At 57.9% G+C, this 17,203-nt stretch overlaps 8 protein-coding genes and 1 non-coding gene across 9 annotated transcripts; 1 reads left to right on the plus strand and 8 right to left on the minus strand.

Annotated features, from left to right (window-relative positions):
* Positions 1-363: 363 nt before the first annotated feature.
* L226DRAFT_573985 (uncharacterized protein) lies at positions 364-1,395 on the minus strand (the record flags this gene model as incomplete). The annotated part of the gene is made up of 2 exons (XM_067684958.1): positions 364-1,148; positions 1,212-1,395. The coding sequence occupies 2 exons, from the start codon at positions 1,393-1,395 to the stop codon at positions 364-366; spliced, it is 969 nt and encodes a 322-aa protein (XP_067532089.1).
* A 630-nt stretch (positions 1,396-2,025) lies between these two features.
* Positions 2,026-3,719, minus strand: L226DRAFT_468635 (P-loop containing nucleoside triphosphate hydrolase protein; the record flags this gene model as incomplete). Its single annotated transcript, XM_067676147.1, has 8 exons — positions 2,026-2,259; positions 2,315-2,508; positions 2,570-2,630; positions 2,685-2,756; positions 2,814-2,911; positions 2,967-3,005; positions 3,065-3,246; positions 3,298-3,719. The coding sequence occupies 8 exons, from the start codon at positions 3,717-3,719 to the stop codon at positions 2,026-2,028; spliced, it is 1,302 nt and encodes a 433-aa protein (XP_067532090.1).
* A 133-nt stretch (positions 3,720-3,852) lies between these two features.
* Positions 3,853-7,458, minus strand: L226DRAFT_177053 (uncharacterized protein). Its single transcript, XM_067672682.1, has 5 exons — positions 7,255-7,458; positions 4,377-6,886; positions 4,230-4,323; positions 4,121-4,179; positions 3,853-4,062 (listed from the first exon to the last, which is right to left on the minus strand). Exons 1-5 carry the CDS (start codon positions 7,286-7,288, stop codon positions 4,000-4,002), a joined length of 2,760 nt encoding a protein of 919 aa, XP_067532091.1. The 5' UTR covers positions 7,289-7,458; the 3' UTR covers positions 3,853-3,999.
* Positions 7,459-8,546: 1,088 nt separating this feature from the next.
* L226DRAFT_468681 (uncharacterized protein) lies at positions 8,547-9,822 on the minus strand (the record flags this gene model as incomplete). The annotated part of the gene is made up of 5 exons (XM_067676152.1): positions 8,547-8,671; positions 8,728-8,852; positions 8,921-9,321; positions 9,387-9,522; positions 9,620-9,822. 5 exons carry the CDS (start codon positions 9,820-9,822, stop codon positions 8,547-8,549), a joined length of 990 nt encoding a protein of 329 aa, XP_067532092.1.
* A 257-nt stretch (positions 9,823-10,079) lies between these two features.
* L226DRAFT_615526 (uncharacterized protein) lies at positions 10,080-11,484 on the minus strand (the record flags this gene model as incomplete). The annotated part of the gene is made up of 6 exons (XM_067686788.1): positions 10,080-10,341; positions 10,399-10,532; positions 10,591-10,736; positions 10,792-10,939; positions 10,997-11,132; positions 11,182-11,484. The coding sequence occupies 6 exons, from the start codon at positions 11,482-11,484 to the stop codon at positions 10,201-10,203; spliced, it is 1,008 nt and encodes a 335-aa protein (XP_067532093.1). The 3' UTR covers positions 10,080-10,200.
* A 268-nt stretch (positions 11,485-11,752) lies between these two features.
* On the minus strand, positions 11,753-11,834 carry L226DRAFT_t216. The gene has a single exon. It is a non-coding gene; the product is annotated as a tRNA-Ser (tRNA).
* A 216-nt stretch (positions 11,835-12,050) lies between these two features.
* Positions 12,051-13,451, plus strand: L226DRAFT_547365 (uncharacterized protein; the record flags this gene model as incomplete). The annotated part of the gene is made up of 4 exons (XM_067682489.1): positions 12,051-12,122; positions 12,181-12,362; positions 12,491-13,127; positions 13,194-13,451. 4 exons carry the CDS (start codon positions 12,051-12,053, stop codon positions 13,449-13,451), a joined length of 1,149 nt encoding a protein of 382 aa, XP_067532094.1.
* L226DRAFT_538090 (uncharacterized protein) lies at positions 13,371-14,731 on the minus strand. The gene is made up of 4 exons (XM_067681423.1): positions 14,630-14,731; positions 14,421-14,574; positions 13,858-14,363; positions 13,371-13,796 (listed from the first exon to the last, which is right to left on the minus strand). Exons 1-4 carry the CDS (start codon positions 14,646-14,648, stop codon positions 13,678-13,680), a joined length of 798 nt encoding a protein of 265 aa, XP_067532095.1. The 5' UTR covers positions 14,649-14,731; the 3' UTR covers positions 13,371-13,677.
* A 357-nt stretch (positions 14,732-15,088) lies between these two features.
* L226DRAFT_562356 (uncharacterized protein) lies at positions 15,089-16,991 on the minus strand. The gene is made up of 3 exons (XM_067683498.1): positions 16,558-16,991; positions 16,117-16,501; positions 15,089-16,054 (listed from the first exon to the last, which is right to left on the minus strand). Exons 1-3 carry the CDS (start codon positions 16,766-16,768, stop codon positions 15,409-15,411), a joined length of 1,242 nt encoding a protein of 413 aa, XP_067532096.1. The 5' UTR covers positions 16,769-16,991; the 3' UTR covers positions 15,089-15,408.
* Between the last annotated feature and the right edge of the window lie 212 nt (positions 16,992-17,203).

The raw sequence follows: 17,203 nt of genomic DNA on the forward strand, positions 1-17,203 counted from the left end.
TCGGGAGGCCACTGTCAGGGTAGACAGTGTCTTGTGAGCGATCTGCACGGACCAGGTGTGAGTGAAAGTGCGTAATAGGCAGTATAAAGAGCGGAGATACGTACATGGGTATCGAAGTTGAACGTTGAAGTTTAAGCAATAAATACCCAACAAAGTAAGGAATGACTACGGTAAGCTCTCGTAAGGAGTCTGCGCACTCCGAGGCGGTGGGTTGGGGTCGGGGTCGAGGAGGGTGGTGGTGGTATGCCTGTGTGGGCGCGGATGCGGGGGCGGGAGGGCGGTGGCAGGAGCTGCGAGACTGATCATCGGGGCAATGTCATGGCTGATATCGTGATCATAGCTAGGACGGGACTGAGTCTGCGTTCACTGCGCACGCGTAGCGTTACGGCTAGCGGACGAGGTCGACGACTGGCCGCGCTTGTGTCCGCGGGGGCGCTCCTTGAGACAGAAGCGGGGAACGACACCGCGCTCGCCGGCACGGCTGCCGATGCGCTCGACGAGGCACCACTCGTCCTCGTACTCCTCGAGCATGTTGAGGACCTCGCCCACCTTGATGGAGAGCTCGTCGGCAAGGGAAGGGATAAAGGTGTGCTCCACGAGCATCTTGCGCGGGAGCTTCTGGCCCTTGATTGACGGCTTCGCTTTCAGGTTCGCCTGCTCGCCGAAGCCTTCCATCCCAAAGGACGATGTCCGACGGGGGCTGGGGGCGGGCGTAGCAACGGCCGGGACGGTCAAGTGGTCGTTGTTGTCGTGCGTTACCGTGAACGCAGGAAGGTTAAGTGCGGGCGGACGCGGGGAGCTGGAAGGGGTGCTACTTGGGGACGGGGAGCGGGACGAGGTGGCCGTATAGGTCGGGGGCGGAGAGCGCACAGCCTCAGCGGCAGGCGGACTCTTGATATCCACGACGTTTGCATTGTCTTTGGCCTGGTGGGCGAACACTTGAGGCGTCCACTTGTACGGGGTCGCCTTCACGCTCGGAGGTGGCTCGACGGGAAGGATCACGAGCACCTCCTGCTTCTCCAGGGGAGTCCCCTCCCCAATCGGTCTGATCTTCTCGCTGGGAGAGAAGCTGCCTTGACGGTACTTCTGGGACGCAGTGGTCGCGACTTTGCGGCGCCGCCAGACAACAACTCGCCATGTAACAATGCCTGGTTGGCGCCCATCCAGGAATGGTTACTTCCCGCCCATTATCGTGAACCTTGAGTACTCACCGACAATCAAGACACCAAGGATCACAAAAAACGCCGTCAACACCTTGACCGAAGTAGGGAGTGGGTTGACAACTGGGGTACCATCTTGGGTGTCAGCGACTGGCTGACGGGAGAGGAGGGCGTGGGCGGCATTGTGAGCCTCGGCGTTTCTCCGGGCATGAGAAGCAAAGTTGATAATGGCCATTAATACAAGAGGCGAAAAAGAACGAACGAAAAGGGAGGGAACGAGAAGGCGAACGAGAAGGAAAGAGAAGAGAAAGCAAATGACAGCGAGCCCGAGTGCGAGAGCTATATGACACCTCTCTGCGCCGCCATCACTTTCTGTTCGGGGCTGTCCAACGGTCCATCAAACGGTCCACCACCCGGGAGCACGACGCCCTCCATCCGAGTCCGCTCTCGTTGCTCGTTTCAGGAACCGTCGCGCTGATATCAGCCCCCAGACACTGCGCCCGAACATTGATCTTCTCGCTTCAAACCCTATAATTTAGCCGGCATCGACCGGTGCACGTCGGCCGCATCTCTGCAGGCCCGTCGCCATGTCGACCGACCACTGCAACTAGTTACACTGTGATGCCTAGCGTAGAATATCTGCAATTAGAGTACGCACTGGCTGGGGTCCGGCGTACCTGGTCGAAGCATCTGCCCATCCCAGGATGTGCCGATGCACCCACGGCCTTCGTTCACCACCCAAACCTCCTCGATGTGCCGCCCATGGATCGCAGTTGGATGGCTCATAAGCCGGTGCATGACGTCTGGTTGCGCGCCCCGCGAGGGCGAAACATAATGCATAATGTCGCACGGAGGGCGAGGCGCGTCACAGCGTGTCCAACAGCAGGATTGAGACTGCGCGGTACAGCGACCTCGCGCCCTCTGATGGGATGTACGAGTTCAGAGACGTCCGAACAATCATATCCCTCGTGGCAGGCGGCATGGTGCTCACTGCGTCGCCTGACAACGCATGCAGGGCTTCGGCGGCGATCGCCATCTTCTCGTCTGTAGTGAACGAGACGAACGGCAGCACGGCGGTGACCCGCGAGAGCAAGGACGGCTGTGTCATGTGTGATCAAAACGGTTTCAAGTGAAGGTACAGACGAGACACTCACTCCAAGTCGCTCGGATACACGGGGACGGAGGAGGGCCATGAGATCAACGTACTCTTCGCGGGATAGCTGTGTCTCCGGCGCAGGTCGTTTATCTTGATGTTCAAAGACGAGATCATGGCCGATGTTCGATGTGCCTAGCCAGATCACCTTTGATACATCAACGTGCCGGTACCCGGCCTCAAAAGAGCAGCGACCTGCAGGAGGACCGGTGAACAACCCACATCCTCTCCCTCATTATTCGCAGTATGCACTCACCATACTCCCAAGGCATCAACAAGGACGACAGGATCTTCTCGTTATGTGTTTTCTCAATTTCCTGACGTAAGTCGATCAGCATAAGCTCATCAATCAAGGACAGAGACAAACGAACATCGAGAACCACAACACAACGTTTTCCCTCGTTGGTGATCAAGAAGTCCTTGAGAGACACATCCGAGGGGTCCTGAATTCTCGTCAGGACACCGGAGCCCACTCGACTATCAGACACCCCAGCACGGACCTCATGAGGTGCGATAGAGTGGCTCTTCCAGATGTCGTTGGTATCCCGCAGAGTAGTCATGTTGACAGTGTGCGTTGGCACTTCCAACAGCGATCCGACTGGGACCCTCGTACGTCAGCCCGAAATCATCAGCGCTCATGCTGATCCACTCACATTTGCGCGCAAGCAGACTCTTCCCATGGCCGCTCGGTCCTGAGAGGACGATCTACCTCAGTTCTCCGCGCCGGTCATGAAGAAGACTGTTGGCTTACCGCATAGCAGAACTACGATAGGCGCCATGGATGGCATGCTCAACACACGGAACAGCTGTTCGAGCACCCGATCTTGACCAATCAGATCGTACCGCACCCGTGTCAGCGGGCGGAAGTACGACCTGTGTATAAGAGCAGATGCGCGGCGTGTCTGCGGAGAGTCCGCACGTTCGATGTAGTATCTAAGGAACCCTTAGCCTCAAGGTTTATAAAGGTGAGCATCAGCTACTCACCGAGTCGCAGGGTCGACATTCTCGAGAAGCTTGGACAATCGGCCAGAGCCTCTCCTCGAAGAACGCTCCTCCTGCTCCTCTGCTTCCGGATCGCGCAGTGCGGACGTGTCTGCGCCGTACGCCAGCAGCATCTTGACCATCTGCATCTTGTTCTTTAGCTGGTCATTGGCGAGGGCGAACGCTAGCGCTGACTGCGGTCCGACATCATCGTTCGGGCGCGCCTCACCGCTCTCGAGCACCCGCCGGACTTCCTCGGGGTCGTCGCTGGCGAGCGCGAAGAGTAGAGTGGGTCGCGGAGTGGCGATAGCGTGCACAGGCTCGATGAGAAGGGACTCTCGGTGAGACTGACCGGCGGAGACGATGGATTGACGCTTCTGCTGGCTGGCGAAAATCGAGGATTCGCGACATTGAGGAGCGTCCATGGCCGATACTGGGCGTCGGATGGTCTCGTCGGCTTCGTCAGCGGCCTGGTAGTACTCGTCCTCCCGGCGCTCGTCGAACGAGTCAATAGGCTCCGAGAGTCGGCTCTCTGAACGTAGGAACTGCTGCTGTTGCTCCATGAAGGCCGAGAAACGACGGGAGGGCGGAATGAGGAGTGACGTGCGCTTGAAACGGTTGTGCCATGACTGAGGACGGGATGCAGGGGCGGATGTGGGTTGTGAAAGCGGTGAAGCGATAGCGGGGCTGATATGCAAAGGAGAGTTAGGTTGTGAAGATCCAGTGGTATTGTGTATATGCGAAGGTATAATGCTTGACCGTGGAGACGATATCTAGAGAAGCACCGTAAACGAGCCATACTCACGTAGTGAACCGAAGCACATACCAGTCTATTATTAGATAAAGAATACTCTGATGATACAGTTGGCGAGGATGGTGTGAATGCTGCGTGGACGTCAGTCGAAGACCTGTATCACAGAAGCACTTGGACTGACCAGATGTTGCAGTTGTCGCAGTGGTGAGTGATGGGATACTGGATGGAGGAATTGAAGAACCGAGTGATGACGAAGACGAATTGAGAATCATAGACTAGCCTTAAGGTTAGCCAGTCATAACTTATCAACGCACATAGGCACGCATACCAAACGAAGGGGTTTCAAACGCCTTGGGTTTGAAGTACTAGGAGATCCGGTAAGCGGCGTTTCCTCGACCGGCGAGAGCGGAGTGGATGCTCGCGAAGGCAACTCGTCTTCCATCTTGTCAACAGCCACCAAGGGGGGCGGTCTCGGTCGTCCAAGCTTGAGGCTCTCCGGTCGGCGAGCAACCAGCTGTGAGCGATCGGTGACAGAGTGTCGGAAACCGAAGGGAACCTTCCGCGATCCAGATTGCGAAGAGCTAGCTGATTGCACAGATTGTCTCTGCGTTGCGCGCTCTCCGTCATGAGAGCTGAGAGAGGACGCAGATCTCGTAGAGCCCTCGGCGACGTTCTCGTCTGGCGCGGGTGTTGCTGGAGACGCAAATCGACTGTGCGCAGCGAATACAAGGGAGTTGTGAGCGCTGGAAGGTAATGAGAAGTTGCGGATTTGCCCCGATGAAGCGACGGAGGCAGGGGAAGCATTGGGAGGAGAGAAGACACGGTTCACGTGCGCAAAGGATGATGCGACGGACTCAGGTCGTGCTGCTGCTGTGTCAGTATGGGTGTCATCGAGACGTTCAGCTGACCCTGGAGCTGAGCCGTCGGGCTCAATGGTGAACGCATCGCCGAGTGGTTGCTCTAGGGACGCATCGTCGAGTGCTTGTTCATGGGACGCGTCGTCGAGTGCTTGTTCATGGGACGCGTCGCCGAGTGGTTGCTCGAGGGACGAATCGTCCAGTGGTTGAGCCTTGGACGCATCCTCGAGCGGTTGCTCAACGCTCGCATCGTCTTCTGCGGCAACGGCATATGATAGCGAAGCCTCAGGCTCAGCCAGTGGCTCAGGAGAGGCCATCTGAGCACCGACAACAGTCAACGGCGACGTCTCCTGCAGGTAGCTGAGATCCAGCGAAGACGATTCTCCAGCCTGTTCCTGCGCCCCGGGGGTATTCTCCAGGTTCGTCGAATGGACCGTCGGCGTGTAGTACTGGTCGTACAGCGAAGTCATCGAGTCGTCCGAGCCAAATGACGCATCACCAATGCGGAAGGTGTCGTCTCCAACGGCGAGGTAATCGGACGAGCTCCCCAGCTGGAAGAGGGACGACTCCTCCGGAACGTCCGTGAGTGAGGACGATGGATGGTGCGCAACTGACGACGGCTCTTCGACTTGGATGTCGTACCCTGCATTAGAGTCCGCATCCGCGAACTGCGAACCGGTGAGGCTAGTATCTTCATTCGTGAACTGCAACGAATCCACGCTGCCATCTCTCGAATGTCTCGCATCGTCTGCAATTGACGACGGAAACGAGCCGAACCGAGGCGAAATGAGGGCACTCGCGGACGGCGCACGCGGGTCGACGCCACTCCCAAACAGCACACGTGCCGGAGACCCAAACGGTGAAGACAGAATGGACAGCGTCGACATCCGCCGCGTCGGAGTGCGCGGAGGCGACATGTGCAGCGGCTGGGGCCCTTCCGCATAACCGGAGTCGAGCGAGTCCTCCCGGATGAAAGAGCCATACCGGGGGAAGCTGATGGGCGGAGCGGACGAAATCTCGATGGGAGACAGCAGTCCTGATGAAGACATTGAGTCGTGACGGGATGAATGGATGGAAGCTCGACGTGGCGGTGGTAATATGTCGGTAAAAAGGGAGGTGCGACGTGAGGGTGGCTGAGAGTCCGGAACAACCGGGGTGTGCCCCGAAGGAGAGTGTGGATCACGGACGAGGGTCGGACGTCTGGATGGGGGTGCAGGGTCGAGCGCGAGGGATGCTCGTGTCGATGCGGTGAACTCCGAGACAATGATTGACTGCGCTGGGGATGCCGCTGAGCTCTGAGAGGCGCGTCTTGGAGATGAGGTATGCTCTGGCGTCGCTGAGCGGTGGAAGCGCGTCACCGTGAAATCCTCATCCTCGTCAATTGTTGTGATGTCTCCACTCAGAGAGCCCGGCCGGGTCGAGATACCATCCACAAGAGTGGTTGAGCCGTCACCTAGAGAAGATTCCGGAAGAACAGGGGACTCATCCCTGGGCGGAGAGGGAATGCAATGCAGAAGTCTCCTCGCGTCTTCACTGAGGCCGACGATGGGCGTCGGACGTGCAGAGTTCTCCGACACATTGTCGGAATGACCAACAGGATGATCCGCTTGCCCGTCCAAAAGGTTCCTCGGTGTCGCCTCGGACTGGTAGTCCCCACTCGCGCGACCCTCTGAACTGCCCTCCCCGTAAGACGACTCCTGCTCGCCAGACTCCCCTTCTTCCCACTCCTCTTCTTCCTGCTCTTGCTGGATGATGTCCCCAAGGGCCAGCAAGAGACTCCTAGTACGGGGAGAGCGAGTCGGGGACCGGAAGCGCACCGACTTGGGACGTGTTGGGGAATCGACGACAATCCGGAAGTCTGGTTGGTCTGAATCTTCCGAGCCCATCACGCTGTCTGGACGCCGGATCTTGACGGTATGCATGAAGTTGCATCCGTCTGCGAACAGACAGCGACCTTGTGAGTAGAATGGACATGGTCGTGCTGTCGACGGAACGATAATTAGCAACATTCATAGTTACAGCAATAGCACACAGGTGGATCATTGCAATCGAGACCCATGTGCTCATATACACAGGGTCGCTTATTTTTTGTTACACATCCGTATGCGTCCATCTCCCTATGGGGGTAATTCCTGGATGCTCTACTTTCTATTCAAAGCGGGCCTTCGACAGGCTTAACGTCACTTCCCATACTCGCCCGCCTTGTCCCCACAGATGACGCATAACCTCGAGCAAATAAATGCGCCAAAAGGCACGCGGCAACAAAGAACAACATCCCTCCGTGACCAGCATGGGAAGAAAGCCCGGGGACCACACGGACCTCAACCAAACGCAAACACGAACACTCACTCTTTTTCTTCCATGGAGGGTCTTCGATGGTCATGGAGACATGAGATTTGAACGTCAGCGAGGGGTCCTATCCGAGAGCAAGAGCCTAGAGAACGAAAGCCGAAATCCGAACTGCCCAGCCAGTGCCCGCGCCCACCCAACAGATAGAGCGTCGAGGTCGCAGTCGAGGTCGAGCAGGAGGTCCAAGTCCCAAAGCAAGATTCGAACACCGCAAACACGGAAGATTTGACAGAGCCGCCAGTGCAGGTGCCAGGTGAATGAGTTACCGAAATGAAGCGGATCAAGCTGTCAGACACGTCGTTGATTCAGTCTACAGACATGGTCACTCACAGCATATAATGGTAACCCAAGAGGTAAGAGAAAGGCCCGGCGTCGTTGGACGCGACGAGGGGAGGGGCGAGCACGACGTGGAGGGAGGCGAGGACGGTGTCGGCAACCGCGACGACGACAACGACGGGATCGAACCCGAAATGAAGCAAGACGTAATAACCACTAGGCGCGCGTCGCGTATTATGATCACGAGATCGCGTAGCCTAAGCAACGGCGCTTAGCTCTTATGCCGGCGCGGGCGCTCCGTTAAACGTTGTACGCGCACCGGTAAACTCGTCCCTCCCTTGATGTTGTTCAACACACGCCGTAGGAACGAGTCCATGTCAAGAATACATTTATTCTACACTTCTAGGACGAAGGGAGGCCATGTGCATGAACCTCCCATCTACTTGCTAATGACAGTCCTGTCAGCTCCCGACGCCCGACGACAGCTCCCACGACGAACGACCCCCGACACCTAGATCCCATCAACGCCTTAACTCGCTCTTGCAGTTTCAAGCTTGGCCTTCGGTCTTGCAAGTTGCAAAGGTCCTCTGGTGTCCGAGTCGTACTACAGCACGGTGCCCAACCTGTCCACACGCGCAGACCAAGGAGAGGATGTCAATTATACGTTCATACAGTACGGAATCACCACACCAGTGGGGTCCCATGAGAAGAAGAAGGACGAGGCCCCCAGACAGCGGACAGCGACCCGAGCTCACGGCCGGTTGTAGAAGTACGGAAGCGCGAACGCAGCCGCGAGCGCGAGCCCGGCAAACGCGATGGCCATGCACGCGTTCGCACCCGCGCTCGGGCCTTGGCTCTTGGTGTGCGCCTTCGCCTTCGAGTCCGTCGCCGGGATGCGCTTCTTTTGGGGTGGTGGTACGTAAGGATAGACTTGTACATACCCGATGGATTTCAGACCGTGTACGCTGCACGAGACGTCAATCAAGGTCGCTGGAAGAGACAGAGGGATGCACGTACTAGTAACCCTGCAGGTTGCGGTTGATCTCTTCCTCCATGCCGAGAGGGACGCCCTCCAACGTCCATGTCACCTTGGTGGAGTCGCTACCCTGGTCGAGCGTCGTCGTGAGCTTGGCAAAGTGATCTGGAGAGACGACTTGTCAACAGGCTATCCCAGCACAATCACAGGAGCGTACGCACCTGAAGGCCACGTTGGGCTCGACAACGCCCACGTCTGCACGAACTCCTTCGGCGGCGACAGCGACACGAACTTGCCCTTGACACCTCCGCCGAACAAGCTATACTCCGCATCAGGTTGTGGCGAGCTCTGCAACAAAGTCACATAGTCCACAATCAGCATACACGCTCAGGGGCAAGCAATCCGCGAACACACACCTGAGCAGGAGCCCGCGTCCAATGCGGTATCCTCTTCTCATCCGTCAAAAGCGAGAACAAGTCGTCCGCGGCAGCCATGAAGCTCGCCTCCACCGTGACGGTCGTCGTGTTCGTCGCCTTGGTCGGGCCCCGCGCCACCCCAGGGCCGTCCGCCTTCTTCTTCAGCGCCGCGTCTGCAGGCTTGCTGGACACCGCCGCAGGCGTCGTGGATCCAGAGGGAGCGGGGGTCCCCTGGCGCGACGCCTGCGCGGACACAGTGAGGTCCTTGCCGTGCGTGTCAATGATCGCGGCCGGGAACAACGCGAACTTGGCCTCGAGTGCGGGCGGGAGCCGGGACTTCGCGAGCGCGAAGAGCGCGTCCACGGCCGGGGAGCGCGCGGTGTTCACGCTCCATTCGTACTGGGCACAATATTCATGGTGTGAGCACTAATGGATTGCCCTTATAATGAGGAGAATGCACGTACCACGTAGTCAGAGGTGCCGTCGAGGGTAATCTCGTGCGAGACCTCGGGAATGGTCAGCTTGCCCGAGACAGCAGTACCGTCCGACGCGGTGCCGGACCAGTTAAGGACCATCCTGCAGTCGTAGATCGTAATCAACCTGTGCGCACACAACGAGCCTTGTCAGTAAGCCGTGCACAGTGTATGCGCACCCATAGCGGCAGGGGGAATGGAGTGGCGAGAAAGATGACACGCACTTGCTCTTCCTCTGACCGAGTTCCACATCCCCGTCGACCTCCACCACGCGTTCAATCCCGACCTCCTCGGTGCCCTCGCCGTTCACGCGCACTGTCGTCAGCTCGCGGTCGAACCACTGCTTCGCCCATGGGGTGACCGTCTTGTTCTTCCAATGCCAGTTGGCCGTCGTCGGCGCCATGGGCTGAGGAATCGTGCTCGCCATCGGGTCCGGTGTTGCTTGTCGCGTGTAAAGTAGGGATTACAAGTATGTACGATGCAGCAGAGATACGGAAAGCAGCAGATCTGGAAGGACAAAACTGACTACGTGGGTGAAAGGTGAATTTATTGCGAGTATGACGCTCGTGCGATCGGAGTCGATCTCCAGAACTTTCGAGCATCCTCCCCTCGACCACGACGCTCCTCAATTCACCGGCAGATGAACTTGCAGCTGCAGTATATCGCAGGGATAGTCTCAAGCTTCAGGTCTTCAAGAGATACGGTATTGCTCGTTACATCATGGCTATTGTACACTTGATGACATATTCTACAAGTACATACAACGTCCTAGCCGAGATTTTGGAGGGCTCGCTCAAACTTCACTTCACTGCTCGTCGTTCTTCTCCACATCCTTCTTCTTCACCACGACGTATTTGTCTGAATCCTCAGGAGCGGCAACAGCCTCGATGGGTCCGGGAATCGACCCTTCCCTCTCGGGCTGCTTCTGCTTGCGCTCTGCGCGAATCTGGACCCATGTCAGACCCGACTCCAGCATTCACGGCATGCGACACGAGACACGCACCATGTTCAAATCGTGACTAACGATTCCATGACCACCGACTGGTCCCCAGTAGCTCGTAGCTGCAAGCGAGCCGATGATGCAGGTCCCCACCAGGATGGACAAGTAGAAACGGTACTGAGAGTACCACTTCGGGGCTTAGGAGGACGGGTGTAAGTTTCAAATGTTACCTGCTGCGAGGCTGAAATCACTTACTCCAACCAGCGCTGGTAGCCCGCAGGTCAGCCCACCACAGCGAGGTGAAACCAACCCACTGGGCAATGAGGGCGTAAACGGGCTCCAAAGCCAGCGTGGACCAGCCGAACACAACTGGGGCGGCACCCAACAAGAGGCGTGGGTAGCTGCACCAGAATCCGTTCTGAGTTCATGTCGAGGTCAAGGGCCTCATAGACTTACTGCTTGTGTCCGCCGTAGCCTGCAAACTCGAAGCCCCAATGGAGCGCACCAAGGAAGGAAAGCAAGACTGCGCCATAGGTCGTCTGGATGTTCAACGCCTGGTCAAGGACCGTGATCGCGACCCCGGGGTCAATGTTCGACACAAGGCCTATGCAGCGTCAGCCCCATTGTCACCGCATGTGGATTGCTGGTCTTATGCGCTCACCTTGAGCGGCGACACCAGCCTGACGAGCAAGATAGATAGTCGCGCCCGCTGCACCAAGGTAAGGGAGGCCTCCTGCAAGGCCGAAGATCACATATGGCTTGGGTACGGCATGGGCGACAGCATTGGTCACTCCGAGCTAGCATACAGTCAATCAAGGCAATGACTAAAGGGCGCTCTCTACGTACGAAGGTCTGCTGGGTCGGTTCGACATTGTCAACGAAGACATTTCCACCGGCGATGGCCTTGGCGAGGTCAGCCGCGGACTGGCCGACTTCCTCACGAATGTTCTGGGCGGCATGCCCGACGGTCTGGGAACCCGGACGTCCAGACACACTGCTTGCGGCACCGCGGACGATGAGCTGACTGCGAAAGACAGAAAGGGGCGTGCGAGGGGTCAAAGATGTGGGTCGCAGGAGAGACGAAGAGGAGAATGGCCGGCGGAGGGCGATGGGCGCGCGACGGAGAGCGGGGAGCGCAGCAGTGAACATGGTGGAAGGCAGTCGACGTATTCTGAGGAGTCGACACGCGCATGAAGGGTATATATGTCCTCGGACGCGAACGCTGAGGGCTTCAGAGTTCCACTGCTGCAGTGACGTCACTCTCGTCATCGCGGACTGCTCTGCTCTGTCATGGAACGCAGCGCCCGGCGCTGCCTGCTAGCAAACAAAGTGTATGCATGTCGACCAGGCCATCCAGTAGCCATCTTGCAAAAAAACAGCAGGGGTGTCCCATGGCAAAAGGATTCCTTATTCGCATCGACGCCAGCAGGATTCGAACCTGCGCCTCCAAAGGAGAACAGATTTCTAATCTGTCGCCGTAACCACTTGGCTATAGCGCCTTACAAAGCAAGCATTGCATTAACAACATGTGTGCTTAATATGCGGACTTTGGACTTCAACTTCCACGGTATACTCAGAGTAGATCCTTCGTTAGCACCGTTGGCCTCCAAGTCACGGTGAGCCTCGTCTACACTCTCGCATTCATAACAGGCACTTACAATGTGTCTGTCATGCTTTGATTATGTTGCAAGGACAGGCCTACCCCGCTCGCTCGTATGGCAACCCGTGGGCTCGGACGAATTGCACGTCTCACCCTTTTCTCTGGTCCAAATTGCTCTCTCTGCGACGTACGTGTTTCAATCAGCATATGCATGCTGCAAGTCCTCCTCTGACCTACCTTCACAGACAGCGAAGGCGGAATTAGCCAAGGTTCGCCAGAACCGTGCGTTCGACCTCAACATCATCAACATCCAAGACAAGGGCCAGGAACGCTGGAAGAAGAAATATGTCTACTGGATTCCCGCTCTCCACATCGAGGGCAAGGAGGTGGCGAAGGGACGCTGGGACGCGCAGACGGTCGACCAGGCGTTGGATGCTTGGGAGGCTTCACCGTGGACCAAACAGGATTAGCAGGTGCCTTGGAATTCATTGACCATTCGCCGCCCGGTGCGCCCCTCTACTTCCGTGTTCACGAAGACGTCCTCGGCGAAACGAGCCCGGACGAAGACTCGTTGGACGTCCGTCGCTGTTTCAACTGCGGCTCCCCTGAACACACCATGTCCGACTGCCCCGACCCCCTCGACCGTGCTCTCGTGTCGCTTTCGCGCCAGCTATTCAACTTCTTCCGCGGCGAGTGGTCTGGCCCCTTCCATCGTCTGCACGAGGTGGAGGAGTGGCGCAGGCAGCGTCTGCGATGGCTCGACGAGTTCGAACCTGGCCAAGTCAAGGGACCGCTCTTGCGCGAGGCGCTGGGGCTATCGGAGGGTGACATCGGCGAGCGAGTTGAGTGGCTTCCGAGGATAGCCTGCTGGGGATACCCTCCTGGCTGGGTGGGCGTGCGCGACCCGCGCGAGCGCGTGTGGGAGCGTGCAGCTGGCGTGGACGACTCACCGGACGAGGACCTCGAGTTTGTGATTCATACCGACGATGGTCCAGAGCTATGTCTCCTTCCTGGTATCTCTGACGCGGACACGGATGCGACTACGTCTTCGGAGGAAGGAGAGATCAAATCCGACTCGGCGACCTTTCCTGGTCGCTGGGCCACTTATCCTGCGACGTACTTCCTCTCTTCAAGGCTCCCTATTTACAAAGGATATTCTCTTCCCGCCATCACGCGCGACGATCCACCGCCGGTGAGCTCCACATATACTGCAGACCGTCAGAAGTTGTGGGAGACTATACTACTGTCATCGTCGCAGGGCCCCCGACCTCAGCCAACTTCGACACCTCCTTGGCGACTCCCGGGCGCATTCGGTCCAGAGGTGCTGGCACATTTGACGACTTGTACAGCCCTCAATCAGTTGCCAATTGCTCCACCCTCGTCTGCTCCGCCGCCACCACCGCCATCTTCCCCGCCTCCCATACCTCCGCCGAGCTCGCCTCCTCTATCTTGCATACCCTTATCCTCAAGCATGGACTACTCGGACACTGAGGGCGATATGGACCTTTCCGACTGATTCATACCCATACGTTACCGTTGTTGCACCCACAATATCACCCTAGATTACACAGCAGCACGCATCGCGTGCGCTCAGATTAGGCAGGCTATCAATACAGGTACGATACAGTCAGCTCTACAGGCGGTCGAATAACGATACAGTGAGGGGCGAGAGTGTCCAAGGAGCATCACATGATGGGGGCTAGTCGTGAGTCGTCATGTCCGTATGCATGTGCGTGCTTGGCTCATAACGCCGTAGTGCTTGACTTGAACCGTGGCTCGGGCGTACCAGCGCGAGAGCTATCCGAAGCAGGAGATTGTGCGTAGCGCGGCAGGCTCTCAACAGGCCTTGTGATTATGAATCCTACGTGAACGGTCAGCACCATTCTCGCGCGAGCACTTAGTACAAGGCCGAGCTGACGTACCCTTCAGTCCCGCAGCCTTCTCTCCCTGGCGCCCAAAACCGTTCCCTCGGAGTCCAGCCCCGGGCGACGCGTTGTTCTCCCCGCGGTTGAACACCCTGCCCATGAACGTCGAGCTGGGGCGTGCGAACGGCGGGCGGAGGTCCTTATGCGTCGGGAGGACGCCCTTTGCCTCCTCGCGCCACGACATGATCGAGCGCCTGTGCTTGACGCGCTCGCGGAAGAGCCCGAGGAGCATGTTCACGCAGCCGAGCGCGAAGAGGAAGAACGCGGCGACGAGCGTGAAGTCGTCGACGTGGTGCGAGAGGATCGTCGCGCCGATGAGGCACTGGAAGATCCCCAGCGCGCCGAGCCCAAAGTCTGGGCCGAGCACGGGGAAGTACGTCTGGAAGAACCGCGCGGGCCACCCGACCTCGGAGAGGATGAGCACGATGACCTGGAAGATGATGAGCAGCCGGTTCACGACCGCCCAGAAGACGCCGGCGGGCTGGTTCGGGACGGTGCTCCCGCTGAGGTGCGCGTTAGTCTTTGTCTTTGTCTGGGAGTGGGGATGCGAGGGGACGTACTCGATGTAGTCGCAGTCGGTCATGTCGACGCTGGATGCGGCGGCGCGGTTGACTGCTTCGACGTCGTTGACGAGGACAAAGATGCTGCTCGCAAAGACGAGCAGCATGGAGATGATGCTGAGGGCGCGGACGGCGTTGAGGCCCAGGAAGATGTCTACGACATTCGATTCGTTGGGATAGGATGGATGGATATGAGGGAAACAACTCACATGCGCGGGGAGGAAGCATTTTGCTACGCTTATAGTCGAAGAGTATGAAAGAATGGGGAGACTCGAGAGTCGTTACAGAGAGCAGTGAACGGCGAGGGCGACGTGAGTCGGAAGAGGGTGCGTGAGGAGGTGCGTCACGAGGAGAGGGTCTCTAGAGAAAGAGGTGTCCCAGCACCAGTGCAGAAAGTGAACGTCGTAACAGTGAAAGAGACCTGGACAGAGGACTTGAGGGGCGAATAACCATGGCTTCACGCGCCTCCGACGCTTTATAGTACATGAACCACGTTCTCAGTGCTACCTCATTGTCCCGCGCCGTTATTGTCTGCTTGGACGCGCGAAGAAAGGACAATAACGACGCTTGTTGCCGCTTCATAACAACTGCCTTTCAGAGTAACTTACGTAATATTAACCGCCTTCAACTTTCGTCTCACGCCTCGTCCGGAAGTGCCTCGACGGCCTCGCCCGACGTCTCTCATGCGCCTCCGCGAGAAGCAGGCGTCAGGTAAACAACAACGGACTAGTTTCGCATGGTAACGTACTGCGTACTGTACAGTTCGCATCAATGGAAGCACCCGACGTAACTCCAGAGTCACAATAGGAGAACAAACTATGTTCAAATTGTATCGTAGTATCCTAATCAAGCGACCCCAAGCGCACGAAAAGGCAAACAAATCCCGATATATGCGGAACAACGACCGAGGGAACGCACGCATGTGCGACTCGCGTGAGCGCGGGCACGCGAGGCAAGGCAGTGAAGACAGCAACGCCAAGGACATCGGTCATGGGCCCTCCGTGTAGGCTGGCGGAGGGGCCTCGCTCGATTCGCGAGGCCCGGCCTCGTGGCGGGCTTGCGCTGCCTTGCGCTGCTGGGATGTCATCACGGGTGGGGGCGAGGTCGAGCCGCTGGACGGGCCCTGTTGCGCAGGGAGAGCGGAGAGACCACTGTCTGGATGGAGGTAGGTCTGGTTGCCCTGTCCAGGCGGGGACATGCTACGGCTACGCGCGGCACCTTGGCTGCTCATTGCTTGGGCTGCCTGCGGATGCTCGTACGCTGAGGCGGACGCGACGGGCATGGTCGCGGGCATGGGCGCAGGCGCGGATGGAGGCATGTTGTTGTAGGTATTATGGACGTAGCCTGAGTATGCATTGTCGGAGTATGGCGTGGTCGGAGTCGTGCCCGTGAACATGGGAGAAGGCGACTGTTGGTGCGTTATGGGGACGAGAGCAATCTCTTCCTGGCTGTTGTCGGAGAAGCCACCAGGGCGGGGTTCAAATCCGGCCGCGGAGGTGCCTGGTGCACCGTACGTGTACGGATGGGGTTCTGTGTCGGGGTGGTCATTGCCCCTGGGGTAGTCCACCTTCTCGTAGTACCCTGACTGATCCGGCCACACGATGTTGTCCAGATCGCGGCGACGACGTATACGACTGCCGGGGCGAAACAGTATGAGGACGTTGCGGTTCCTACAGCGCAGAGAGCCGGGACGCACCGTGTGATGAGCCATATAGCCCCTAGGAGAGCCAGCAATCCGCCCACACCACCCACAGTCCCTCCAATAATGGCGCCAAGGTTCGCCGGTTTACTCGTTGTACTCGAAGTGCCCGAGGAGACCTGGGATGTAGCGATGACAGTGACGGTGGTACCGGTTGTGAAGATGGTCGAGCCGTCGGATGTGAAAAAGCTAGTGAAGGTACTTGTGGAGGAGAAGCTAGTCATGCCATCTCCGCTTGATGTCGAATTCGTGACCGGGCTCACGGGGTTCGAGCCTGAGGGCTCAGTTGAACAGGCTGTAGAGAACAGCGTAGCTGTCGCGGATAACGAGGTTGTGGTAATGGTCACCGGCACAGGGACGTCGATGGTGGTCACCCCGCCGCCTTTGGACGCATGATGTGAGTCTGTTGCGCATCCGCAGTCACTGGGCAACACTTACCAAGGGTGCTCACACCGGTGGTCGTGTCGCATTGCGTTGTGGTAACGTTGGCAGACCCTGATAGTGTGGTCACTGTGCTACATGTCGAAGATGTAAAGGTGGAGAGTTGAGGGGTAATCGTAGAGACGCTCTGCGAGGTGGACGTTGAGACGACATCGGCCGTGACGGTGGCGAACTGCGTCGCAGTGGGCGTGCTGACGCAGACCGACATGGATGGGGAGGGCGGGGAGGAGGAAAGAACGAGGAGTAAGGAGGGGCTGGCACTGAGGAGGAAGATGTCTAGGTCGTCCGAGAAAGCTTAAAGGACGGAAGGACTGGGATGGTCAGGTGGATGGACTCTTCAGGTGGCGGCCCTTGTGGCCGGAACCTATATTCATGGGAAGATTGCAATGCAGGTTGGCTGATCAGGCTGCCCCTCGCAGATGCTGGGCACCCGCATCCGGCAGTGCTGTGTCGACGACGGCCAACGATTCCCGTTCGGAGGCATCGGCGCCACGCTCACCTCGGCGTCCTGACACACTTGCCATGCGTTGGTTGCATAGCTGGAAAGCGCAGAATAACCACAATCGCGTTCATGTTCTCGGACAACGGAATGGTGGTACAGTAAACTGGTGCGCAAAGCGAGCGTGGAGCTGAAGGAAGATCC

Source organism: Lentinus tigrinus (assembly GCF_003813185.1).
Source record: "Lentinus tigrinus ALCF2SS1-7 unplaced genomic scaffold L226scaffold_29, whole genome shotgun sequence".
In the NCBI taxonomy this organism is placed as follows: Eukaryota; Fungi; Basidiomycota; class Agaricomycetes; order Polyporales; family Polyporaceae; genus Lentinus; species Lentinus tigrinus.